Source organism: Elephas maximus, chromosome 1, assembly GCF_024166365.1.
Source record: "Elephas maximus indicus isolate mEleMax1 chromosome 1, mEleMax1 primary haplotype, whole genome shotgun sequence".
Lineage (NCBI taxonomy): Eukaryota > Metazoa > Chordata > Mammalia > Proboscidea > Elephantidae > Elephas > Elephas maximus.
Window position 1 is genome coordinate 10,273,614 of NC_064819.1, and position 27,646 is coordinate 10,301,259.

The following is a 27,646-nucleotide window of genomic DNA, read 5'->3' on the forward strand; positions in this document are numbered from 1 at the left end:
CCCAGGCATCTTGTTTCTGCTACTATTTTGTGTGGACCTTTTATGTTCATGTTATAATTATTTGTTGATGGTAAGAAGGGGAACTACTGATTTTTATATACTTGGTTTTTTTTGTTGTTGTTGTTTTGTAGCCTCTCAGTTTATTGACCTCTAACCAATTTTCAGAGTTCCAGTTTATTTTCTTAGATTTTCTAAATAACACTAATATTTCCTGCTGTGCAAGAGTTATATCTCTTAATTTTTGTTTCAAGCATTAGGCAAAACTTCCAGACTGATTTAACAGCACTAAGTATAGCAGACATTTTATTTTACTCTTATTTTGTTAAAAATGAATCTAGCTTTCGCCTATTAGTTTACAACGGTTTGTCATGATTATGTTAGAAAGAATCATTCAAATTCTGGCTTTTAAAAGTTTTTTTTTTTTTTAATCTAGAGGAGCCCTGGTGGCACAGTGGTTACGATTTCGGTTGCTAACCAAAAGTCTGGCAGTTCGAATCCACCAGCTACTCCTTGGAAACCCTATGGGGCGGCTCTGCTCTGTCCCATAGGGTCACTATGAGCCAGAATCGACTCCACGGCAACAGGTTTTTTTTTTTTTTTGGTTTGGTGGGAAGAATAAAACAGGGCTTCAAAAAAAAAAAAAAGAAAGAATATTTTTTATTTTTTCAGACTTGTGCCTTCTAGTTCGAACCCCTGCTGAGAATGTGCATTTCTAACAAGTTCCCAGGCAATGCTAATGCTGCTGGTTAGGGATAGAAATGCAAATTCTCAGCAGGGGTCAGAACCAGAACGGACCAGTTCAAAGCCCCGGAAGAGCACTCCACAGACAGGTAAATGAGGCTTGCCTCTCCCCTTGATGTCCCTTCCAGCCTCTCAACATAAATTTTCTGTGTGCCAGTCAGCTATAAGTCAGGTGATACCCAATACAGCCTCCAAATACGATAAAACCTATCTACACCGAGCCCCAACTTTTTTTTTACGTGAAGGATGTTCACTGCTCTTATAAAACAAAAATAAAAAACCGAACCCATTGCCACAGAGTTGATTCCAACTCTAGAGGATGGAGCAGAACGAACCCCCATAGGGTTTCCAAGGCTGTGATCTTTATGGGAACAGGCTAACAACCAGCCTGGCAAGGCGACTGCAGCACGCACACAGGACTGAGGCTTTGGCAATGTGAACGATTTTTTAGGTGGCAGCTGTGGGACCAGCCCAAATGTGGTGCCAACCCCATAGCCCTCGAAACTCTGACTAAGCCAAAGCTGGTATTGTTAAAGGCTTAGTAAAAGGTCCTGGCTGGTGAGAAACAAAAGAAAAAGCCTCCGATGTCACTGAGTTGACTCCAGCTCCCGGTGACCCCATGTGTGTCAGGGTAGAACTGTGCTCCACAGGGTTTTCAGTGGCTGATTTTTGGAAGTACATCACCAAGACTTTCTTCCGAGGCACGTCTGGGTGGACTCGAACTTCCAATCTTCTGGTTAACAGTAAGCTCATTAACAGTTTGCACCCCCCAGGGTCTCCCTCTAATGTAAGTAAACACTGACTAAAATATGAAGGCACAGAGCCACTGAGTCAGCAGAAAACAGGCAGCATCAGCCTCAGAAAACCACAGGTCTTTTTAGACACAGGGGCATCTGCTTGTGTCAGCGTCTGCTTAGAAAGTCAAGGATGTGGAGTACCGGTGAAGCTTCTCTGCGGTGGGTCAAAATCCACTGGGCCACCGACACCATCCTGAACGCTCCTCGGACTGTGAAAGGCACTACTTGCAGCCCTTCCCAGGACCTGTGCCAAGATGCGTCTGAATGTGGTGGGAGCGTCAGCAAGGTTCCCGGGTACCTACTGCTACAGCCAGCATTCAGATGGCAAGAGCAGAGCTGAGGGCCTTAGGGGCCCACTTCCTGCCCAGGGACAGAGAGCTCATCAAAGGAATCACATGACATGGAGGGACTCTCTTTGACTTGAACCTCCTGGGAAGAAGTTTGCAGGCAGCCCCAGAAACGAAGGAAGCTAATAAACAGTTCACCTCTTCAGAAGAACCCTTGTGGGAGGCAGTGCAATGCTGAAGTAGGAGTACAGGGTTTGAAGTTCGACTACCTGGTCAGAATTCTAGCTAGTCGACAGTGACTCACGGCAGCCCCGTGTGTACACGGTAGAACTGTGCTCCATAGGGTTTCCATGACTAACCTTTAGGAAACGAATCGGCAGGCCTCTCTTCCAAGGCACCTCTGGGTGAGTTTGAACCTCCACCTTTTCTGTTAGCAGCACAGCACTTAACCATTTCTGCCACTCAGACACTCATCAGCAGTGTAAACTGATCACGTCTATGGGAGAGGGCATGTATGTGCTCAGTGCAGCCTAATATCACCAAGCCCCCAAAACCAAACCAAACCACTGCCATCGAGTCAATTCCAACTCATAGCTACCCCATAGGGTTCCCAACGCTGTAAATCTCCATGGAGAAAGACTGCCACATCTTTCTCTTCTGGAGCTGCTGGTAGTTTCGAACTGTTGACCTTTCCGTTAGCAGTCAGTTGCTTTAACCATTGTGCCATCAAGCCCCAGGCACATATAAATACCAAATTCACTAATTTGTTCATTGATTTATTTATACTCTTCCTTGCTGAGCATATAATCCTATCTTTGGTATTCAGCCTGAATACCGGATTTTACAATTAGTTATCTTTGCAAAGGCCTCTCTGAAGAAGTATTTTATGTTCAGTGAATACAGGAGATCATTACTACCCTATTCTGGCTAGATTTTATAGATTGCCAAACACAACGAGAAGCAGGTGCAACGCTCAGAAACAAACACGGCTGTATTCAATTAAAACTGCACCTCTGATCAGTCTTATTAAATTCACACGAAGGAGAGAGGTGGTTGGCACACACCAGACACCTAGTCTCTGTCATTTCCCTGCCCCCAGAACACAGTCCTGTAAGGAGGGCTGATAAAAGAATGGCATAGGTTCAGACTGTGGCTGTCAGCTGGGACCCACACCGCTTGTTCAGACCCATTTCTAACGAAATTCCAGGACTTCTGTTTCTATTATCTCTTGCCTTGTAACAAACTTCCCCAAAACTCCCTGGGTGATATCAATCACCGTTGTATTTTCTGTTGTGATTCTGTGTGTTGACTGGGCTCAGCTGGGGAGTTCTGCTCCACGTGACACCAGCTCAGGCTGTAGTCTTCCGGAGGCTCGACTGGGCTGGAACGCCCAAGAGAGCGCACTCAAATGCTGTGCTTGGTGGGGATGGCAGGGAGGCTGGCCGGCTGGGCGCTCTGTGTTCATGTCATCTCAAGGCTCTCCCTCTTCCACATGGTCTCTTTGATGGTCACCACACAGCAGGGTAGCCTGACTTTTACATGGCGGCTTAGGGCTTGCCAAATGGCAAAAGCAGAAGTGACCAGGCCTTCTTTCAGCTTGGGCCCAGAACTGGCACAGTGACACTTCCGCCACATTTTTGGGGGATAGAGCAAGTCACAAGGTCAGCCCAGATTCAGTGTGGGAAGGGACCATACAAGGGTGTGAATCCCAGGAGGCTGGCTCACTGGGGCCATCTTTCGAGGCTAGCTGCTTTGGGGCTTTGAACAGATACAAGAGAATGGACTACAGAACGTACCAAACCAAAAAAACCAAACCCAGTGCTGTCGGGTCGATTCCGATTCCTAGCGACCCTACAGGACAGAGCAGAACTGCCCCATAGAGTTTCCAAGGAGTGCCTGGCAGATTCGAACTGCCAACCCTTTGGTTAGCAACCACTACGCCACCAAAAAAAAAAAAAAAATTTTTTTTTCAGGGTTTCCAATTATTCAACAGTAAACTCAGGCAGAACAAAATAAAAGTGCTACACATACTGTAGACTGAGATTCTGGCCTAAATTCCAATAAACCCAACCAAGATCCCCAAACCTACTGCCATCAAGTCGACTTTGACCCATAGTGATCGCATAAGGTTTCCAAGGCTACAAATCTCCATGGAAGCTCACAGCCACATCGTTTTCCTGCACAGCTCTTCTCCTCTTTTCATTTATTTATTTGTCATCAGCATAGGCTCGTGAATTCCTATTTTCCTAGAGTTTATTATTCATCATTTTACGTAATCGTTTTGATGCTCAAATCGGTCCAGATTCGGTCAGTGGGGACTCCTTAAAGCTGTCTTCTGTGTCCTCATGGTATGCCACCATGAGTTTTTTCTTGAGTACTTTTTAGTTTCTGGCATAAAATGATGTCATAGGCCATCTTCTATATCCCCTTCCCTGGCCCTGGAATTAGCCGTTTCTCCAAGGAGCCATGGTTCATTTTTAGGAGGGGCGCAGCATTAGATCTGATGCTAGGTGTGTTTACTGGTACTGGGGTGTCTTCTTGCATGCCTTAATTTTTGACATGTAGGATTTTTGTTAAAGGAGCCCCGGTGGTGCAATGGTTAAGCACTCAGCTGCTAATTGAAAGGTTGTTGGTTCAAACCCGCCCAGCATCTTCATGGGAGAAAAGACCTGGCAATCTACTTCCATAAAGATTACAGCCTAGAAAACCCTACAGGGCACTTCTACTGTCACAGTGTTGCTATGAGTTGGAATTGACTCAACAGCAAACAACAGGATTTTTGTTATTTTTCAGCTTTATATATTTTGTGAATTCTATTGTATTTTTTTTAACTTATGAGTTGTTAAGTATGCTTCTTAATTTTCCAAAGGTATTGTTGTTATTTTTCTGCTATTGATCTAACTTAATTTTATCGTTATTAAAGAATGTTGTCTGTGTGATTCCTGGCCTTTGAAATTGTCAATGCTTACTTTATGGGCCAGATTGTAGCAAGTTTTCATAAATGTACTCTGTGAATCTGAAGAGAATGTATTTTCTGAAATTGTTGGATACAGCCTATCTTCCTACCAGCTAACTATTCATTGTATTTTTCAAATTGTCTCTACCCTGTATTTATTATTTTGTCTGTTTGATGTTTCAATTTCTGAAAGAAGCATGTGAAATTATCTTACCACAATGAGAGGTTTGTTGTTTATCCTTACAGTTCTGTTAAACTCTTGCTTAACGTATTTTGTGGTTATGCTTTTAGGTGTGTATAACTTAAAAAATTCTATACCTTTGTGGCAAATTGAACCTTTTCTCATTATCTCCAATATTACTTTTTGCCTTTGGTTAGTAATTTACTAGTTATACCCTTTTTCCATGCTTTCAAACTTTCCGTATCATTATGCTTTGGATATATTTCTCATAAACAGTATATAACTGGATTTCGTGTTTATTTCGTTCTCTCTGACAATTTTTGTCTTTTTTAATGTAGATGTCCCCTGAGTCTATGGTCCTTTGCCTTCAAGCCTGGGAACTGCATCCTGTGATGTGTCTAGTTCCGTTTAAGAAGCTTCCCGACTGTGCCACTGTGTGCTCTGTTTTCTCTATTAATACCTGAGGAGCACCTACAGTTACATATTTAGAAATTTCTACCACAGCCAACTGTTGCCCACTTGGTCTCGTGTATTTGATTGAACTAAGAAGCACATTCCTCATGTGTGTTATTGTTTTATTGTTGTTATTAGGTGTTGTCGAGTCACGGCGACCCTAGGTACAACAAAATGAAACACCGCCTGGTCCTGTGCCATCCTCATGATCATTGTTACGCTTGAGCCCATTGTTGCAGCCACTGTGTCGATTCATCTCATTGAGGGTCTTCCTCTTCGTCACTGACCCTCTACTTTACCAAGCATGATGTCCTTCTCCAGCGACTGATCTGTCTTGATAACATGTCCAAAATATGTGAGAGGAAGCCTTGCCATCCTCACTTCTAAGGAGCATTCTGCTGATTTTTGGCTGAAAGTGGACTTCAGGAGCGGCTTCAGTTCTGAGTGAGCAGGGTGTCCAGGGGCAATAGTCTCGGGGGCTCCTCCAGTCGCTGTCAGACCAGTACGTCTGGTCTTTGTGAATTTCAATTTTGTTCTATGTGTTTCTCCCGCTGTCCCCTGGACCCTCTATTATGATCCTTGTTGAGCAGTTGCTGGTAGTAGCCGGGCACCATCTAGTTCTTCTGGGCTTAGGCTGGTGGAGGCTGTGTTTTATGAGGTCCGTTATTCCTTTGGACTAATATTTTCCTTGTATCTTTGGTTTTCGTCATTCTCCATTCCTCCAAACGTGCCGGGACCAACAGATATATCTTAGATGGCTGCCTGTAAGCTTTCAAGACCCCAGATTCTGCCCACCAAAGTAGGATGTAAAGCATTTTCTTTATGAACGATGTTATGCCAATTGACATAGATGTCCCCCTGAGATCATGGTTCCTAGTATTTAGCCTCAGTAACTCAGCCTGTCAAGGTATTTGGATGTGTCTAGGAAGCTTCTATGACTTTGCTTTGGTCAAGTTGTTCTGACTTCCCATATATTGTACGTTATCTTTCCTTTCACCAAAGTTACTATTTGTCTACTATCTAGTTAATGATCTCCCTTCCCCATCCTTTCCCTCCCTTGTAACCATAAATGATTGTTTTTTTCTGCATGTAAACTTTTTTCTTGAGTTTTTGTAAAAGTAGGGTCATAAAATATTTGTCCTTTTGTGATTAACTTATTTCACTCAGCATAATGCCTCCAGATTCATCCATATTGTGAAACGTTTCATAGATTCATCACTGTTCTTCATGGTTGCATAGTATCCCATTACATGTATGTACCGTAACTTGTTCATCCATTCTTCTGTTGATCTGCACTCAGTTTTTTCCGTCTTTTTTGCTATTGTGAATAACGCTGCAATGAACATGGGTCTGCATATGTCTATTCCTGTGATGCCTCTTATTTCTCTAGGATATATTCCTAGGAGTGGGATTGCTGGGTTGTATGGTATTTCCATTTCTGGCTTTTTAAAAAAGTGCTATATCATTTTCCATTGTGGTTGTACATTTTACATTCCCACCAGCAGTGCATAAGAGTTCCAATCTCCCAGCAACCTCTCCAGCATTTTTTATTTTCTGGTTTTTTGATCAGTGCCAGTAATGTTGGGGCGAGATGGTATCTCTTTGTAGTTTTAATTTGCATTTATCTAACGGCTAATGATCGCGAGCATTTCCTCATGTGACCGTTGGACACCTGAATGTCTTCTTTGGTGAAGTGTCTGTTTGTATGTCATGGATTGAATTGTGTTCTCCCAAAATACGTGTATCAATTTGGCTAGGCCAAGATTCCCAGTATTGTGTGATTGTCCACCATTTTGTCATCTGATGTGATTTTCCTATGTGTTGTAAATCTTATCTCTATGGTGTTAATGAGATGGAATCAGCGGCAGTTATGTTATTGCTGCAGGACTCAATTTATAAGATTGGATTGTGTCTTAAACCAACCTCTTTTGAGATACGAAAGGAGGAAGTGAGCAGAGGCATGGGGACAGCATACCACCGAGAAAGAAGCACCGGGAACATAGCGTGTCCTTTGGACCTGGGGTCCCTGCCTAACTCAAGGGGACGATTGATGACAAAGACCTTTCTCCAGAGCTGACCGAGACAGAAAGCCTTCCCCTGGAGCTGATGCCCTGAGTTCAGACTTCCAGCCTACCAGACTGTGAAAGAATTTCTCTTTGTTAAAGCCATCCACTCTTGGTACTTCTGTTATAGCAGCAATAGATGACTAAGACAGTATCCTTTGCTCAGTTTTTAATCGGGTTTTCTTTTTGTTGTTGAGATATTGAAATATTCTATAGATTTTAGAGATTAGATTCTTGTCAGATATGTTGTAGCTGAAAGTTCTCTTTTTTGCTCTTTTGGTGAAGTCTTTTCATGAGCATGCGTTTAATTTTTAGGAGCTCCCAGCATTTATCTTCTGGTGTTTGCGCATTGTTAGTTACTGTTTGTATTGAATTTATGCCATGTATTAGAGCCCCTAGTTTTGTCCCTGTTTTTTCCTCCATGATCTTTATCATTTTAGGTTTTATATTTAGGTCTTTGATCCATTTTTAGTTTTTGTGTATGGTGTGAGTTATGAGGCCTGTTTCATTTTTTTAAACGTGGACGTCCAGTTTTGCCAGCAGTATTTGTTAATAAGGCTGTCTTTTCCCCATTTAGTGGACTTTGGTCCTTTGTCAAAGATCAGCTGACCATAGGTGGATGGATTTACATCTGGGTTCTCGATTCGGTTCCATTGGTCTATGTGTCTGTTATTGTAGCAGTACCAGGCTGTTTTGACTACCGGGCCTGTATAGTAGGTTCTGAGATCAGGTAGTGTGAGGCCTCTTTCTTATTATTCAGTAATGCTTTGCTTATCCAGGGCCTCTTTCCTTTCCACATAAAGCTGGAAAGGGAGCGATGTTTCTCCATCTTGTCAAAGAAGACTGTTGGTACTTGGATGGGAATTGCATTGGATAGGATGGACATTTTTACAATGTTGAGTCTTCCTATCCATAAGCATGGTATGTTTTAGGTTCTTGCAGTAGTGTTTTGTAGTTTTATTTGTCTAGGTTTTTTATTTCCCTGGTTAAATTTATTCCTAAGTATTTTATCTTTTTAGGGACTATTACAAATGGTATTGTTTTCCTGATCTCCTTTTTGAAGTTCTATTTGTTGGTGTCCATTCTTCTTTTTTGATGTGTGCATTTATGGCTATAAGTTGACCTCTGAGCACTGCCTTTGCTGTGTATATATTTTGGTATGATGTGTTTTCATGCTTTTTTAATGCTAGGAATTTTTTTTTTTTTTTTTTTTTTACCTTCTCTGATTCTTCTATTACCCAGTTGTTTTTAAACAAGGTGTTATTCAGTTTCTGAGTTTTTTTTTTTTTTTCCTTGCTCTTCCTGTTATTGATTTCTACTTTTATGGCATTGTGATCAGAAAGAATGTTTTGTATTATTTCGAAGTTTTCGATTTTTTTTTGAGCGTTGCTTTGTGGTCTATTCTGGAGAATGTTCCATCTGCATTGGAAAAGAATTCATGTGTTGCTGCTGTTGAGTGAAGTGTTCTATATATGTTTATGAGGTCAAGTTGGTTGATTTTGGCCTTTAGAACTTCTGTATCTTTTTTGAGTTTCTTTCTACATGTTCTGTCCTTTACTGAGAGTTGTGTTGAAGTCTCTTATTATTATTTTGAAACTATTTCTCTTGTCATTGAGTGTGTAGATATTTATTATGGTTATGTGTTCTTGGCGGATTGTCTCTTTAATCATTACATATTTCCTTGTCTTTTGTGGTTGATTTTGCCTTAAAGTCTATTTTGTCTGAAATTAGTCTTGACATTCCTGCCCCGTTTTTGCTACTGTTTGGTTGATATATTTTTTTCACCCTTTGCTTTTTAATGTAGTCATCTCTTTGTGCCTAAACCGTATCTTTTGTAGACAGCATGTTGATGGGTCATGCTTTTTTATCCACTCTTCCATGCTACTGTCTGTCTCTTTACAGGTGCATTTAAACATTTACTTTCAGTGTGATTATTGATAGGTATGAGTTTATCGCTGTCTTATTGTTGTGCTTTGTGTGTGTGTGGTGCAGATGTTTTCTTTGTTCCTCTTACTTTCCTGTGCTGAGTTCCTTTTGTTTATGAATTTTCTTTTCTGTCATCATTATAGATTTTGTATTTACTTGGGACTTTGTTTTTCTTCTTTTTTATTTTGATGAGTAGGTTTGTTAAATTTCTTTCTGGTTACCTTGAAATTTACCCTTATCTTTCTAAGTTTGAACCACTCTTTTATTACTTGATAGCACGTGACTTCCTCTCCATTTGAAAGTTTTATACTATTTATTCCCTCCTTTCATTGTTTTGATGTTGTCATCATTTACAGATTGATGTCCCTGTTTCCATGTTTTAAGTCTCTTAGTTTTGTTTTATCGTTGAGCTTTCTTTACCTAGGTTGGTATCTGGCTGATGCTGTCTTGTATCCTAGACTCTGGTTGTTGTCTGATGTCGTTGGTTCTCTAACTGAAGGACTCCATTTAATAATTCTTGTAAGTTTGGTTTGGTTTTTACAGATTCCCTTAATTTCTGTTTATCTGGAAAAGTCCTAATTTTGCCATTGTATTTCAGAGAGAGTTTTGCAGGATGTATTATTCTTGGTTGGCAGTTTTTTTCTTACAAGTTTTTATATATATGTCATCCCATTGCTTTCTTGCCTGCATAGTTTCTGCAAAGTAATCAGTCTCCTTTGTAAGTGACTTTTTATTTTTCTTGAGCTGCTCTCAGGATTCTTTTTCTTTGTTTTTGGCAAGTGTGATTACAGTATGTCTTGGTGACTTTCTTGTAGGTCTATCCTATATGGGATTCGTTTAGCTTCTTGCATGTTCAGCTTTTCGTCTTTCATAACATTTGGGACATTTTATGCCAGCAAATCTTCAACAATCTTCTCTGTGTTTTCCATTTTCTCTCCATGTTCTGGAATGCCGATCATGTGCAAACTTTTGCTCTTGATCATGTGCCACATAATTCTTAGGTTTTCTTCATTCTTTTCTCTGATTTTTCCTCAAAATGGCATCCATGGATTTGTCTTCAATCTCACTAATTCTGTCTTCCGTTGTTTCAAATTTGCTCCTAAAGCCTTCTATTGAGTTGTCCATTTCTGAAATTTTGGTATCTTTTGGATTTCTAGTTGCTGTTTTTGTATGATTTCTAATTGTTTATTTTGGCATTTTGTTCTTGTTTATTTTCCTGAATTCTTCTATTGCTTTGTCTGTGTTTTTCTTGATTTTGGCTATGTTTTTGTCTGTATTGTCCATGATTTTGTCTATTTTTTAGTTGGTTTTGTCTGTGTTTTCCTTAATCTTTTTTCCTAATCTCTTAGCAAGCCCTAAGTATTAGTCTCTGAATTCCATACCAGGTAGTTCCACTGCCTTTTCTTCTACATCAAGGTCATTTGATTCTTTATTTTGGTCACTTGCTGAAGCCATCTTGTCCTTTTTTAAAAAAAAAATATATATATATGTTTTTATATTGTCTGCTGTCTCAGAGACATTAAGGTATTATTTTCTTTATTTATTGATAGTATGTTTGTTTCATCCTGCTTCTCTGTTTTGTTTTGATATGTCAGGGCAGGTGGGCCAGGAGTGCTTTGCTGCTTGCTCATCTGTGGGCACAATAGCTCTCACCACCTTGTCCAGGTGGGCAGGGCAGCAACAGGCTGGGTGATCCCACTTCGCTGTACATTCATTTGGTGAGGTGGCTGAGGGCAGACGCTATCTGACTCTGATGTTGATTCAGTGGTGTGGAAGTGTTCACAGCCCCTCACCAGACAGGTGAAGGTGTCAAACGGAGTGGTATGGGTTCACTTCCCTCTGATCAGCCACTGGTTGTGTGGCAGGAAGGAAGGGGCAGTGCCGGCCCAGTGTGGTGGCAGGCCTGAGCCGGGGGACACTCTACTTGTAGAGGCATGGCAAGGGCTGGCAGCAAGGGCATATGGGGTATGAGGTTACGTGGGGGGAACAAAGAAAAGAAAGTAGAAATAAAAAAAAGGATAGTTTCCACCGAGTGGGCAGGGCAGACCTGGGGTCCCATGGGAAGAGGGACAAGGCACCATATGGGGCTAGGAGGGAGGTAGAAAGTTGTGGGCTGGTGGCTTTCTAGCTGCAGTGGTGTAGCACAGCTTGGCAGGAAGTGGGGGAGGTGGCTTGTGGGAATAGGTATAAGGGAAAGAAAAATAAACAAATAAATAAATAATGGCACAGTAGGGGCTGGCAGGTAGGGGCAGGTAGAGATGGGTGATACCCGAAGCAGCAGTGGGCTGGTAGATCTGTACCCATGGCAGTGCAGCAAGGCTCTGCAGGAAATGGTAGAGGTGGCATGCAGGCTAGGTTGGAGGGAGAAAGAAAAGGTGGAAAGGGGAAAACGAAAAAAAAAAAAAAATAGCATGGCTGGAGCTGTTGGTTGGGGGTTATATGGACCCAGGATTGCAGTGGGCTGATGCTTCTTCAGCCAAGGTGGTGGGACGTGGCCCAGCAGGAATGGGTAGAGGCAAAGTATACGTTTTGTGTGCAAGCTTGTATGAGGTGAGGATAATGCTTTGAGGAATCAGGGAGATCCCTCGCACTCCTGCTAAGTTCAAGTTTCTAGTCAGCCTATTTTCTTTGCAGTTTTCTGGAGGACCAGTGTGGGGGAAAAAGGTGTATCTGTCAGGTATTATTTGTCATGATTGTGGAAACAACTGTCATGTGTGTAGAAATTTTACTAAAAGTTTTACTTTGGTTTTAGGGAAGGCAGCATCATCTGTGGCGTGGATGCCCTTGGCAACCAGGGCATAGAGAGACTTTGGGAACAGTGCTGAACAGAACATTCCCAGAATTCTACTCACCATCCTCAGTGTTGATTTCAAAAAGGATTCAAGTCACATTTTCAAGGTAAAATTTTCCCAGGGATTCCAAAAACTGGTACAGTTTCCTTGATTATTCACTTATACCCAGCTGGACTGGGACCTAGGCCAACTTCTCCCTGCATCCTGATCCTGGTTCCAGTCTAACTTTCTCTCTATCTTCTTGGTTACTGAATTTGAAAATCCTCTTTCTGCCTAGAGGTGACTCACGCCTGAAGGATCACCCTCTCTGGAGCTCTCAAATCTCAGAAATCATCTTGAACTAGTGGTTTCTTCCCATGAGCTGCGTGATAGTTAAGGTTGTGTGCCACTTGGTTGGGCCATGATTCTCAGTGTTTTGGCAGCTGTATAATGTTGTGATCACTTCCCTGTTGAAATCTGATACAAGATCACCCCCATGATGGAATCTACTGAGTGGTACTGGGGAGGGGGGCAGGGCCTGTGGCAACTCACCACCCCTTCAGCCTTCGTCTTCTCCACCCTCCTCTGTCTACTTCTGTCTTAGTCATCTAGTGCTGCTATAACAGAAATACCACAAGTGGATGGCTTTAACAAAGAGAAATTAATTTTCTGATAGTCTAGTAGCTAGAAGTCCAAATTCAGGGTGTCAGCTCCAGAGGAAGGCTTTCTCTCTCTGTCAGCTCTGGAGGAAGGTCCTTGTCATCCATCTTCTCTTGGTCTGGGAACATCTCAGTGCAGGAACCTCGGGTGCAAATGACGCACTCTGTTCCCGGTGCTGCTTTCTTGTGGTATGAGGTCCCAATTCTCTGCTTACTTTCCTTTCCTTTTATCTCTTGAGAGATAAAAGGTGGTGCAGGCCACATCCCACGGAAATTCCCTTTACATTGGGTCAGGGTGGTGACCTGAGTAACAGTGGTGTTACAATCTCACCCTAGTCCTCTTAATATAAAATTACAATCACAAAATGGAGGACAACCATACAATACTGGGAATCATGGCCTAACCAAGTTGATACACACATTTTGGTGGGGGGGACATAATTCAATCCATGACAACCTCCCTCCTGCTCGCCTTGCCAGGGCTTTCGCTTGTTCTAGATCCTGCAGCTGGCTCTTGTTCATCCAACCTCCGGTTCTTGGGACTTGAGCTAGTGGCTTGCCTGCCGATCTTGAGATTCACTGCTCTTCACAGGCTGCTACAGCCCTGCTCTCCGGCCTACCGATCTTGGGTTCCCCAGCCCCTACAGCTACGTGAATCAGGAGAATCCTCTTTCCTGTCCCACGGACTTGGGATGCTACCCAGCTCTAAAAACCACGTGAGCCATTTCCTTGATAGAAATCTCTGTGTATGTATACGTTTTACTGGTTTTGCTTCTCTAAAGAACCCAGCCTAAGAAAAGCTGCAACCTGTTTAGGTCTATGACCAGTTCATGGCCTTCTAACCTCAGTCCATTCAAGAATTGCTATTATGATCCACCCCAAGCAGCCTTTTCTTTTTCTTCCTCCCCTCTTGCCCTTCTTTCTTCCACATGCTTGTTTATGTGTTCTACTCCAGGGCCTGATTGCTGTATACAGAATATCATGGTCATGTCTCTTTGTATAACTCTAATTCTCCACCCACACATCATCCACAAGTGATCAGCTCTTGGGTCCACAAAAGCACATGTGAGCCACGCACAATGGGGACAGAGTAGTACCCCTTCAGCCTCAACATATCACTGTCCATCTCTTTCCTTCCTTGTGGTTTTTCACTTCTAGTCCCAGAGACCCAGACGCCAACCTGGAGGTGAGCCCTGAAGAAAGGTGGAAGCATGCTGACCTTGTGTACAATGAGGAAGCAGACTCAGCCTCTGGAAACCCCACTATCAGTGCAGATGAGGAAAATGGGGGTCCCCAAATCTGCCGTGTATGTGGAGACAAGGCTACTGGTTATCACTTTAATGTCATGACATGTGAAGGATGCAAGGGCTTTTTCAGGTAGAGTTTCCTGTCAGCTCTCACCCACTTGCCACCACCAACCCACATCTAACACGGGTCCTGCCTTTAACCCATCGGGCAACATCTCAGAGCATAGGATAGACCTGCCTCCAGGTTCAGAGTGTGGGCTGCTGGACCAGCCAAAGCTCTCCTGATTAGTCTCAAGAAAGCCATTCACATCTCAGAGGATGTGATCTCTGTCTCTCACTCTACATAGGAGATATTCCTTTGATAGAAGCATCCTTAAGGTACTCCTTTGTTTCCCCATTTGTTTTTGAATAAAATAAAAGACCAGCCAGTGAAAGAAGAAAGAATTTGAAAATCTAAAATGTGAGTATTCATATATCAGTCATATGGGGAGGTTGTTAAGTAAAGAATGCATAAAATAAATGAAAGGTATGACAAAACAAGTTCCCCCTGAAACAGATAAACAGGGAGGGCCAAAAGATCAAGGACCCAAAGTCCCAAGTCACAGCAAGGCAGGCCCATAGAGAAGGGTTCATGTTATCCAGCTGAAGAAGCAGCAAGAGCAAAGCCAGCTCAGCAAGGCCAGCTGTCAGCTCAAGGCTCAGCGAAGGAGGTGGAGAAGCAGACCAAGAAAGGAGGGGAGGGGAGAAAGGACTGTGTGAGGAAGAGCTCTGGGTCTGCCCCCAGGAAGGGACGGGGTACGTGGGAACGGCTCCCACCTCAGGAACCACAATTGGTACCTTCATACATTCTTAAGACAGACAACTGAATGTGGCCCTTTGCAGAGCTCTGCCAGATCTTTTGACTAGAAATGAACACTAGACCCAACACCCCACCCTGCAATCCCAAAGAGGGACTGCTAGTTAGGGTGCCATGTGTCAGGGCCCAGCTGTTTATCCCCAGAACCCACAGGATGACCTCCAGGTCTGGATGGGCCCAGGGAGGCACTGCAGCAGCCTCTGGGTCAGGACCAGTCCATGATACCCCCGGAGTCAGCTTTGGGGCTGACATGGTCGGGTCAGAACGGTTCTCAGACCCCAAGGGGTTGTCTGCCAAGGGCAGGGCTGAAGGCATGTTCTAGGGAGAAACGAACATTCATATCCTGTGGGATATAACAGCAGCTGTTGCAAGGCTGTGTTCAGCTACAAGCAAGAAATTGGTTTAAACGATAGGAAGACATGTTACTTCTTATAACAAGAAGTCTGAAGGCTTCAGGGTTGGCAGTTTAAGCAGCTCAATGCTTTGTTTTTCTCTTTGGCCGTCCTACTCAAGAGCTTTGATTCCAGTCTGGCTCCCCCTGGGGTGTTAGATGGCAGCACAGTGCCAGGGGCCTTAGGCAGTTACCACACTATTCAGCTGAAGAGTAAAAAGGCCCATCTCTTCCTGTCTCTAAGAGCAAGGAAGCCTTTTCCAAGATCCCCAAGACATCCTCCTCACATCACATTGGCTAGAGCTGGGCCCCAGCATACTCTTGAATTAATCACTAGGCAGGAGCCTCAAACTCAGCCCTGAAGGGGGATGTGAGGTCAACATGGCTGCATGGAGGAGGGTCAGCATCTGAACTGGATCTGGTTCTGCCAGCACAGAAGAGGCCACCTGGAGCTTCTGTCCAAGCAGCTCCATGTAGATGGCCTTGGGGTACCGGAATTCTCTGTTTTCCCTTTCTCATCTAGGCGTGTTCCTGGGACTCCCAGAGGGAGGCAGCGTATGGTAATAGTAAGAAGGTGGATTGGAGTATTAGGCAGACCTGGACTCAAATTTTAGCTCATCATTTACCTGGAGGGCATGTTGTGATCTAGTCTCTCCAAGCCTCAGTTTCCTCACGTGTGTCAGGCACACAACACAATGAATTTGTAGGGTTGTTAGAAATGTATTTGGAAAGTTGTGCAAAATACCTAGCCCAGCATCTGATACACACCATGACCTTCATAACCGTGAACTCTTTTTCCCTTTTACCCGTTCTGGGTGGACTCTGGAGTAGTATCAGAGCCAGCAGGGGTGGCAGACAGGGGGAGAGTGCTTGTGAAGAACACATCCCCTAGGCTGGCCACTGGTCACAAGCCTCTGCCACTGAGCTCAAACCTGCCCCTCAATACAAGCAAGTCTCAGCTTCCCCCGCTCAGCCTAGCTGCTCTGAGGCCATGCTAGCCTGTTCCCATGTCCCTGTGCCAGCTTTCCTTCTTTTTCCACACTGCTGGGACAGAACGAAAGGCCAGAGCCAAGGAAGAATTTGTTTCTTTCTATCCACTTGTGAAAATGGGGTGAAATAAAAAGCTAGAGCCCCACTGACGGAGTCTTTTGTGGGGAGTTCGGGGGGTCTGGGCTGTGGGGAAGGGATGGCTGTACTCCAGCCTCTAAAAGGCACCCACCCCATCACCTTCCTACCTGCTGCCTGTACCCTCCACTCTTCCAGGCTCTGAATGAACCTCTTTGCTTCACTAGGTCAATCAGGAGAACCCACTTTTCCAGTGCGCAAGCATAGTCCAGTGAGGTAGAACGCTTCCCCTGCATTTACCCGTTTCTCCCTGGTCCCTGCCCCCCACCCCCATCTAGAATGGGAGCAGAGGGAGGGAGGGAGTTTCTTATGCCCTTGGGGTCAGGTTTCCTCTGGCCCCCTCTTCCCGGAAGGAGAAAATTCAGGAAGAGGACCTATCTCTGTGGAAACTTTTCCCAGATGAGGACGTGGAGGGCCCGTTGTGTGGTAACAAGGAGGCCAGGAAGGTGTAAAGGAGGTGGGAAGGCACTGGGGCTGGGCCTGGAGAGGAAACCCCAGTAAATGCCTCAGTGGCTTCAGGCATTTGTGAAAAGCCTGATTTCCTGTGTGAATGTGGCAGGAATGGTTTCCTCCCCTGCTCTTCCTTCTCTAGTTGGCTCCTGTGCCTTTAGGGAAGCGCAGGAAAGACAGAAGCTTGGGGAGCTTCTACCTCCTGTATAATCCCACTGTCTTAGCTATCTAGTGCTGCTATAACAGAACTGCCAGGAGTGGGTGGCTTTAACAAAGAGAAGTTTATTCTCTCACAGTTTAGGAGACCAGAATTCAGGGTGCCAACTCCAGGGGAAGGCTTTCTCTGTGTCGGCTCTGGGGGAAGGTCCTTACCGTCAATCTTCCTTTGGTCTAGGAGCTTCTCAGTGTAGGGACCACGGGTCCAAAGGACAAGCTCTGCTCCAGCACTTCTTTCTTGGTGGTAGGAGGTCCCCTCCTCTCTGCTCACTTCTCTTTTATATCTCAAAAGAGATTGACTCAAGACACTGCCTAATCTTGTAGATTGAGTCCTGCCTCATTAACACAACTGCCTCTAATCCTGCCTTATTAACATCACAGAGGTTAAGATTTACAACACACAGGATAATCACATCAGATCACAAAATGGTGGACAACCACCCAATACTGGGAATCATGGCCTAGCCAAGTTGACTCATTTTGGGGGGGACACAATTCAATTCATGACACCCACCCAATGCAGGAGGCAAAGGCTGGGTCCACGGGGTGTGGCTAGTGTCCCCAGAGTGAGAAGCGGGTGAGGAAGGGGAGATGGAGCCACCAGGCTTAGCTGGGGAGCCAGCGTCTGCCCCTGCAGCCTGCCTCCCCATCATGTTCTCCCACAGGAGGGCCATAAAACGCAACAAACGGCTGCGGTGCTGCTTCCGGAAGGGCACCTGCGAGATCACGCCGAAGACGCGGCGGCAATGCCAGGCCTGCCGCCTGCAGAAGTGCCTGGAGAGTGGCATGAAGAAGGAGAGTGAGCGCGGGCAGCCCGGGGGTGCGGGGTGCGGGGTGCCGGGAGCGGGCACTGTGAGCGCGACGCGCGCCTGGCTGGGTGACCACGTGGAACCGCCCGGCTGAGCAGGTGGGCAGCTGTGCACCGGAGTGTGCACGCCTGCCCATGCACATGTGGGAGCTGGAGGTCCGTGTGACCAGCGGGCACGTGGAGGCAAAGAGCTTGCGGCTCATCAGCCCGCACCACTGTGGGCCACCCTGGAGGAGCCTGAGAGACAGAAGACATCTTTATTCTCTGCTCTGGGAGGCATCGTGGGCATCTCTGGCCAGGGCTGTGCCTCTTCTCTCAGATGCCCCTGCTGGATTCTTTTTGTCCCCTTCACAATTTTCCTCCTGCTATTTTAACAAAATGGGGGCGGGGGGTGTGGAGTGTGGGAGAAGGAAGCACGTGACTCGGTGTGATAAGATGACCCCCAAACTTCCAGCTGCTAGAGCCCACCAGCTGCCCCAGCCTGGAGTCCTTATAGGGAGACTGTTTGTAAGAAGGTGATAAGGGAGGTCCTCGTGCTATGCTGCTGAGCTTTGGTGTATTTGTATTCCCAGGTGGCTCTGAGATTAAGGTTCCTGGGGGAAAGTGCCCAGTGAATATTTGTCTCGGTCAGTTACAGTGACCTGAGGCTGGGGCAGCCTCTTTCAAGGGATGAGTGCTCTGTGCATGTGGCAGAGAAACTTTCCTGCGGACCAGCTGAGAGTGAGAACACTCACCTGGCTGTTCCTGCTGTTAAAACCTGGTGATTCCGAAATCAACAACAACTCATGTGTGTCAGAGCAGAACTGTGCTCCAAAGGGTTTTCAGGGGCTGATTTTTCTGAAGTAGATTGCTAGGTCTTTCTTCCAAGGAGCCTCTGGGTGAACTCAAACATTCAACCTTTCAGTTAGCAGCTGAGTGTGTTAACTGAACCACCCAGGGGCTGCTGACAGATGCCCTCAATCTCATTCCTCCAAGGACCCCCACATCTTTGCACACGCAAGTGGGGTCCAGAAATCCATGAAGACCCTAAGGCTGTAGAGGAGATGGCCCAGGGCTTATATTTCTTGTTAAGCAGTAGCCCAGTTCCCCTGGGACTTAAAGACCCAGAAGGCCTTGGGGGATTCTGAGGAGTCTTACACATATATAATCGGCCAGAAAACAATACTCTCAGGTTCCATTTATTGAACATTATGTGCCAGGAACTATGTTAGGCCCTTTACATGGAGTGTCTTACTCTAACAGCAGCATGGAGTAAGCATGAAAAAAACTGAAGGCAAGAAAGGTTAAAGAACTTGCTCAAGGTCACAGCTCGTAAGTGGCAAAGCCCTCACTGAAGCCCAGGCCTTCGGATTCTGAAGCCTGAGCTCCTCCAACTGTTTCACAGTGTTGTCTCAGCCCCATGTCTGAGGGCGGCACCAGACGGACCTCATCCCATCCGTGCTTCCCCGGGTTGGTGTCCAGGGGTCCTACAGGGGGTGCCTGCCTGAGCCTGTGCCTGCCTCTCCCCGCAGTGATCATGTCCGACGAGGCCGTGGAGCAGAGGCGGGCCTTGATCAAGAGGAGGAAGAGAGAACAAGCCCACACTCAGCCTCCAGGAGCAAAGGGTCTGACCCAAGAGCAGTGGACAATGATTGGGGAGCTTATGGACGCGCAGATCAAAACCTTTGACACCACCTTCTCCCATTTCAAGAATTTCCGGGTATGAGGCTTTAGAACTGCCTCAGCCCCAGTGCTAGATTCTCAAAACCCAGTCTCTTTCCCAGGGGCTCTGAAAGTGCCGGTCCTGGGTCAGCAGCCTCAGCATCACCTGGGAATTTGGTGGAAGTGCAAATTCTCAGACCACCCCAGACCTCCTGAATCTGAAACTCGGGGTGGGGGGGGGGGGGGTGGGATCCAGTGATCTGTGTCCTGGCAAGACCCCCCAGGTGATTGCGATGCATGTGCTCAAGTATTTGGGAACCACTGCTGTCCCCCTCCACAGCAGGTGGGAATTGGGGCTGAGCTGTAAATGGAGGGAAAGCGAAAAGGTTCCCCAATGGTGCTGGCATTTGGGGCTTTATGAGGACAGGGTCAAGACCTGTTGGGGGTGTGATCTTTGTGAAATGGTGTTTATTGATTCAGGAAAAGTTAGTGATCACAGCAATATTTACATGTCTGCCCCCAGGGCTCACCGTTAGCTCAGCTGGCCTGCCCAGCTGGATTAGCCCAGTGACTGCAGAAGTCTGTCCTTCCCATCTGTAGCTCCCAGATCCTTCTCACTGAGTCCCCTGCACCCAAGGTGAGGGATGCTTGGGACCCAGCATGGATGGAGGCCCCCCTTCACCTGCCATTTGAGCAGGGAGCAAGCCTCCTATCTGACCAAGCAGGGATGTGTGCGATCATTAATTCACAAGTCCAGAAAGCACCACCTGGTAGAAGACTAGAGGTAGGAAACAAGTGCTTGGTGTGTGCATGGATGTGTGTAAATGCATGCCTCTAATTGTGTATGTACTCAGGCTGTGGCTGGGTCTGTGTGTGCATCGAGGCCTGTGTGGGAGCCTGTTTGTGCGAATACATGCCATCTCTCCTTCCCTCTCTCGCCTCCTGGCTTATGTACCAGCTGCCGGAGGTGCTTCGCAGTGGCCGTGAGGCTCCAGAGTCTCTGCAGGCACTATCGGGGGAAGAAGACGCCAAGTGGAGACAGATCAGGAAAGATATGATGAGCTCAGTGAAGGTCTCTGTGCAGCTGCGGGGAGAGGACGGCAGTGTCTGGAATTATAAGCCCCCAGTCAACGGCGAAGGGAAAGAGATCTTTTCCCTGCTGCCCCACATAGCTGATGTGTCAACCTACATGTTCAAAGGCATCATCAACTTTGCCAAAGTCATCTCCTGCTTCAGGTAGGACATGGGAATTGGGGAAGAAGGCTTGGTGGACAGGCATGGGAGGGAACAGGAAATGGCCAAGAGGTTCGAAGGGTCTGAGATAGATCCCTCTCAGTCTGGGGGATGTTGTCTCTGGGTGGTGTAAATGGTTAAAGCCTCGGGCTGCTAATTGAAAGGTTAGAGGTTTGAATCCCCCTAGAAGCACCTCAGAAGAAAAGCTTGGTGACCTACTTCTAAAAACAACAACAACGAAGCAGCCATTGAAAACACTATGGAGCACAGCTCTACTCTGACACACATTGTGTCGCCATGAGGTGGGGTTGACATAACCACAGCTGGTGTGTATGGTGTGGGATGCCAGAAAATCCTCCTTCATCTCTGCCTGCCCCCCAGGCGCCTGGAGCAGCCAGTGCTGCTGGGAGTAGAAGCCCTGCTGTGTGACTCATTAGCTTTGTGATTGTGGGTGTGTCATTTGATCTGTGTCTCATCCTTCCCGTCTGCTAAATGGGAGCTAATCATACCTACCTTGCAGGGTTGTGATATAAAATCAGGTAATATCTGAAGAGTATTCAGCACTTGGTGGACATTCAGATAGTAACTGTCACAAGTGGACAGCTCCAGAGCAAAGAATGAGTTGAAAGGAAAGGGAAGGAAGCCTAGAGAGAAGAAAGGAACGAGATGGACAGACACTGGGACTCCAGAAGTCTGCTACTAAGAGAAGGCTGAGAAAGCCATAGTGATGATGGGGAGGTCCTGAAAGCCAAAGAGTTGGGCCTTCTCAGACTAGGTGTGGAGGCAGCAACCATCGGCAGCCAGAGTTAGTGGGAGATCCCGGAGCCTGCTAGTGTGGTGGGAACCACAGCCACGGGATCTGTTAGGGCTGGAGGTGGCTCTGGGCATATCTTTTCTTAAGTTGGCCACCTTGCCTTGACAAGCCTGGTCCATGGAGCTGAATCACACATACAAGGAGTCCTGACTTCATCGCAGGCAGAGGGCAGGTTATATTCCAGGAGCCTACAGACTGGAACAGGGTTCAGATTGTGGCAAATTTGTTCAAGGGAACAGTGAGGGAGGCCTGCTTACAAATGTGGGCGTCACCTGGTCCTTACTGACATCGCTGACCCACAGTTTCTCGTGACCACCTGCTGTTGAGTACAACCACTCCAGGAGGTAGGCATTACTATCACCTTCACTGTACAGATAAGAAACTGAGGTCTGTTGAGGTTAAGATACTTACACAGGGTCACACTGAGTCAGTGGCGGAAGCCAGATTTGAAAGTGCCAGAGCACAGACTTCAGAGGGCCATATAAGCCAGGCCCTGAGTCAGGCCCTGGGGAGACAGAGGAATAAGATCAATTGTGAGGCATTTGCAGCTCAGTATTATGGAGTCCCTGGGTGGTGCCAAGAGTTAGCACACTGGACTGCTAACTGAAAGGTTGGAGGTTTGAGTTCACCCAGAGATGACTTGGAAGAAAGGCCTGGCAACCAACTTCCAAAAAACCAGCCACTGAAAACACTGTGTGGCACATTCTACTCTGATACACATGGGGTCCCCATGATTTGGAGTCAACTGATGGCAACTGGGTTTTTTTTTTTTTTATTATTATGGATCTAAAAGAAGATCTGGAGTGGGGTGCAGGGAGCACAAGAGCCTGAATTCCTGAGGAGACCAAAGCCAGGGGGAGGGCTTCCTAGAGAGCCAGCCATGAAGGACCCCACCCCAGCCTCCTAGTATCTCCTCCTTCTCTTGGTGGGTAGCGGGGGACCCTGTCAGCCTAGAGAGAGTTTCCTATGGCGGTAGGGGGAGGGGGTGTTCAATCTAACCACAAATACCAGGTGCTTATTGAGCAGCCCCTGGGCTAGGCCTGGGCTCCACGCTGGAGTGGGGCTTAAGGCCTCCAGGCTGCCGGGAGGGAGACAGTAGAAATACACACACATTAAATCAAACAGCTACTACCCATCTGTCACTCTGTCATACTGTGGTGGCTTGAGTGTTGCTATGATGCTGGAAGCAATGCCACCAGTATTTGAAATATCAGCAGGGTCAGCCATGGTAGACAAGTTTCAGTGGAGCTTCCAGACTAAGACAGACCAGGAAGAAAGGCCTGGTATTCTATTTCTGAAAATCAGCCAGTGAAAACACTATAGATCACAAGGAAACATTGTCTGGCACGGTGCTGGAAGATGAGCCCCTAGGTTGGAAGGCACTGCACAATAGCCGCAGCAGCAGACTCAAACACGCCAATGATCGTGAAGATGGCACGGGGCCGGGCAGTATCTCATTCTGTTGTTTGTTGGTTTGATGTGAGTTGGAGCCAACAAAACATCAACCAACAACAACGACAAATCCAACCCAGGCAGCAGGGTACACCCGGCCCCTGCCCCCAACTGCTGCACAGGACTAATGCCAACAGAGTGGCATCTGCAGAAAGACTCCGTACCTTGTAAAGTCTTCTGGGAGGGGCTAAGACACAGTCATTCCAAGTGGGGAAACTGAGGCAGAAAGAATGAGACCAGATCCAGCAGCCATGTCGTCAGCTGTGGGATAGTAAGTGTATAAAGGATTGGGGCCAGGCTGTTAAGAGACCTAAACACCAAGCTGAGTGGGGAGTCACTGAAGGCAGCTGGAAGAGTAATCTGGCTGGCTGGATTGTTAGGGGGAGAGACTGGGGACAGGTAGAAAGCAAAGACAATAATCCTCTGGGAAGGAGCCCACCCTAGCTCTTTCCCCAGCTCCCCACGATCTCTGGATTCGGGGAGTGGATCTGGCGCCAGCCTGTGGGCAACTTCCCAGGGAACTGTCACCCCTCCCCATCTTGCTGCCAGGGACTTGCCCATTGAGGATCAGATCTCCCTGCTGAAGGGGGCCACCTTTGAGCTGTACCAACTGAGATCCAACACTGTGTTCAACGCAGAGACTGGGACCTGGGAGTGTGGTCGGCTGTCCTACTGCTTGGAAGACCCTGCAGGTGTCTGAGCACCTCCTGCCTGCCCTGGGAGAGGGAGGGAAGCACAGCAATTGTGGGAGGAAAGGAGCCATGCCAGGACAGGGCAGAATTTTTTCACTGAGGTCTCTGTGTCCAAAACTCAAGGCTAGTGGGTAGAGTGGGGGTGGGGAGAGTGCAGTCCACACCTCAAATACCCTGGTCCTGGGGTTGCAAGACAGGAAGATTGGGTGATGGAAAAAAAATCCTTGGCGAGTGTGCAGAGGAAGGAAGGCTGGGTCCTGGGTCAGCTTCCTGAGAAGCTGCTTCTCCATCCCATACCCGCCTCCCCGGCAGGTGGCCTCCAGCAGCTTCTCCTGGAACCTGTGCTGAAATTCCACTACATGCTGAAGAAGCTACAGCTGCACAGTGAGGAGTACGTGCTGATGCAGGCCATCTCTCTCTTCTCCCCGGGTGAGGCCCCCCTGTTCCCGGCATGCTCCCACCCCTCTTCCCCTCAGGGAGAGTCCCATGGACGGCCTTGCTCCCTCACTGCACAGCCAGGGTGGGCCCTCTGCTGGTTTCTCCTTGGTCAGAGGGGAGCTGCGGGGCTCGCCCAGGCCTCCCCTCACTTGCCCGCCTGGGTGTCTCCAGCTCTGGGAGGCGGTTGGCTGGCGAGTTCTCCTCTCTGGGCTGGGCTGAGCTTGTCCTGGGCCCCCTTCCCTTTCGCCCTTCTCCAGACCGCCCAGGTGTGGTCCAGCGCAGGGTGGTGGACCAGCTGCAGGAGCGCTTCGCCATCACCCTGAAGGCCTACATCGATTACAAGCGACCCCAGCCCGCCCATCGGTGAGCAGCTAGCAGGGAGGGAGGACGTGAGTGCTCCCACCCTGCCCACCTCTGGCCTTGCCCTCAGGCCTCTGGCCACCCTTGGCTTCTCTGGGAGAGCAGACTGGAGCCCCTCCTGGGCTGCTCTGATGACCAGGGCTTTGGGGCCATATTCTATGACCTGGGGTCTCCCGTCCATCAGCCTGAGCTCCAGCCCAACAATGAGGAAACTGAGGAAGAGGGCCAGAGGCTACGGCCAGCTCCCCGAGACCAGCTCATATCTGTCCAGGGCCCTCCACACTCCTGTCATCAAGGGGGTGGAACAGTCAGGTATTCTCCTGAGGACTCCACAGGGTCTTCTAGGAATAGTCAGTAATAATGGTGGCGATAATAAAGATCAGGACTGTAATAATGACGGTAATAATAATGATACATATGTAATGTTGTTGTTAGGTGCCATTGAATCAAAATATATAATAGTTAAACTTTACTGAGAAGCGCCAGGCCCTGTGCTAAGCAGTTTGCATGTATTAATCCTCCAACAACCCCACTAGGTGGGGACTGCCATTATCCTTGTTCTGAAAGGGAACGGAGGCTCAGGAAAATTGCCCAGGGGTCCACAGCCAGGGGCAGAATCTGGAGGTGGATCCAGGCCAACTGAGTCCACAGCTCACGCTCTTGAGCACTACCTCCCAGGTAAAACCTGGTCTGCAGGTTCTGCCACCTCCCAGGAAAAACACAAGTGAACAGGGAGTAGGCTATTCCCAAGTTTGTTCTGGTCATAACCCCAAAGAAGGATGTGGTCAGGACCTTGCCCAGATGGGGCCCTCCTCACCTTTCACTGGCCCTCAGCAGTCACTGTGGCCTAGTGCCCCGTTGATGCCCACAGGCCCGGGGAGGAACTCGGATTGCGCTGAGCCCAAGCCTGTGAGGGGCAGGGGTTCGGGCCAGCACTGGGCATTAGGGTGTGAACCAAAAGCTCAGGTCCTTACTTGGCCTGCAGCAGTTTCTCCTGGCTTATCCTGGGGTGCCGAGGGTGGCGGTGTCTTTGATGGGTCCTTCCATGTATGGAGCCAGGGGCCTGGAGGTGTCAGCTTTCTCTTCCATCACAGAGAAGCTGAGTCTTGAAGCGTGTCTCAGACACATCAGATCCAAAGCTAGATGCGGGGGGATTCCGGTTCCTCCACAGCTCCTCCTCTCAGTCCTAGCCCCTGGCCACCAACCAAGGCAGACATTTTCCCTTGAGGTCTCAGAAGACACAAGCCCAGGGGACGGGTTGGAGAGGAAGGGGGAGCCCGGCTGCTCGGGCCTTCTCTTCCACAGGCTGAAGCAGGCCTTGTCTCTGGCTGACATGAGACGGCTGAGACAAAGCCGCCCACACTTGCGCAGCCTTGGAGCTGTCGCAAGACTGGTGGGTCGGGGGGAGGGTGGGCTGCACCCCGACCTTTCCTCTGGCTGGCCTGCAGGTTCCTGTTCCTGAAGATCATGGCCATGCTCACCGAGCTTCGGAGCATCAGTGCTCAGCACACCCAGCGGCTGCTGCGCATTCAGGACATCCACCCCTTCGCCACGCCGCTCATGCAGGAGTTGTTCAGTGTCACAGATGGCTGAGCAGCTGCCGCTGGGTGAGCCCAGCGCCCTCTGAGCTGCCGCTCCCGGGGCTAGATGGCTGGACACCGCTGATGGCCGACAGTGCCTCCCACTGACCCTGCCTCCACAGGGAACTTGCCGTCTACTGTGACCACAGCTGGCTGGCTTTCCTCTGGATGGGGACATGAGTCCTCCCACGCCCAGTCCCCCAGCTCCCAGCTCAGTCTCTGGAAAGAGGAGCCATAGATCTGATGCGGAGAGGACCTGGTCTACAGCTTAGGCCCGTCAGAGAGGCAAGGCTGCCTCCCCTTTGAGAAGACCTGTGGTCTGGGGGTGCAATGCTGTGGTGGGGAGGGTCAGGGCAGATCGGGTCCTGGGCCATTGGAGGGGCTATTCCCAAACCCAAGTTCGCTAGCTTCTTGGGTCTGTTCACTGCTACGTCTAATAATCCCGTCCCCCACACCCCACTCATTGCCAACCCCCAGCCTGTCCCAAATTGCTCAGTGTGTTTGCACACCTCTAGAACATTCGCACAGATACTAAAGCACCTGCTGATGAACACAGGCTTGTGTCTGTGGGAATGTCCTAGACAAGAGTCAGGATGCCTGCAACAAATGTCAGAAGCTTGTCAGGATGTCTCTTTGTGTTTGTTTGCCCTTCATTCTGGGCATCTTGCCTTGTGTCTGTATCCATTCAAACACAGTATTAAACACCTCCATTCTACAACCTCTGTGTGGGGTATACAAAAGTCACTCAGGCAGGGATCCTGACCTCAAAGAGTTTAGAGTTAAGAAATCAAGGCAGAAACACAAATAGCTTTGATCAAAAGAAGTGTGAACTGACACGAGAAGCCCAAGGAACGCCTGTGTGGATCCTGAGCTGCGCTGGGTTGTGTGTGCAGCCGGGGCCCAAGTGAAGTTCCCTAGGACGTGTGACTGTGGCGGGGATAGGGAAGTCACTGACTGTGGCCGTGTGTACATTAGTGTGACTTGGTGTAGGTCTGCTCTGTATCTGAACTGGGGCTTGGGTTTGTTCCTGAGGCTGGAACACTGGGGAGACTCCCTGTGACAAAACTACTCCCACAGTTAATAAACATGCTAGAGCAGAACCAGTTGCATACACTGTTCACGTATCTGTTCTCAAAGCTGAAAAGAGTGGAAGTGTCTGCCTCGTTTCTGGCCATTTGTGGGTGAAAACGCCCTAAATCCTAGGCTGACCAAATATGATCCTGGGTTGAATGTCAAATCGAGAGGACTTCATTAACTTTTGGCTGGAGATGTAAACTTTTTTGCCTTTTGTTCTGAGAAAAGAAAAAGAAGTGTGGGGTAGGGAAACAGAAATACACAGTCATGTGCTGCAGAACGTCCGTTTGGGCAACGTGCAACTGCGTATGTGTCTGTGGTCCCATAAAGTTGTAATAGAGTTCAGAGTCCCAACTGGAGAACCTCCTGCCTCTTGCATACAAAGTGATTATGCTGCCGGGTGTATAACGGCACAGTACCTATATACCTATAACA

General features: G+C 47.7%; 1 protein-coding gene across 1 annotated transcript; it reads left to right on the top strand.

Moving 5' to 3' along the window:
* The first annotated feature begins 1,668 nt into the window (after positions 1-1,668).
* On the top strand, positions 1,669-27,646 carry NR1I2 (nuclear receptor subfamily 1 group I member 2). Its single transcript, XM_049852889.1, has 9 exons — positions 1,669-1,832; positions 13,924-14,211; positions 17,785-17,918; positions 19,439-19,626; positions 20,527-20,804; positions 23,617-23,759; positions 24,072-24,188; positions 24,455-24,560; positions 26,006-27,646. Exons 1-9 carry the CDS (start codon positions 1,669-1,671, stop codon positions 26,148-26,150), a joined length of 1,563 nt encoding a protein of 520 aa, XP_049708846.1. The 3' UTR covers positions 26,151-27,646.

Coding starts and splice junctions, on each gene's coding strand:
- NR1I2 (XM_049852889.1), top strand. CDS start 1,669: ATGTGGAGTACCGGTGAAGCTTCTCTGCGGTGGGTCAAAATCCACTGG. Junction 23,760..24,071: donor CTGCTTGGAAGACCCTGCAG/GTGTCTGAGCAC, acceptor CCTCCCCGGCAG/GTGGCCTCCAGCAGCTTCTC. Junction 24,561..26,005: donor CGACCCCAGCCCGCCCATCG/GTGAGCAGCTAG, acceptor GCTGGCCTGCAG/GTTCCTGTTCCTGAAGATCA.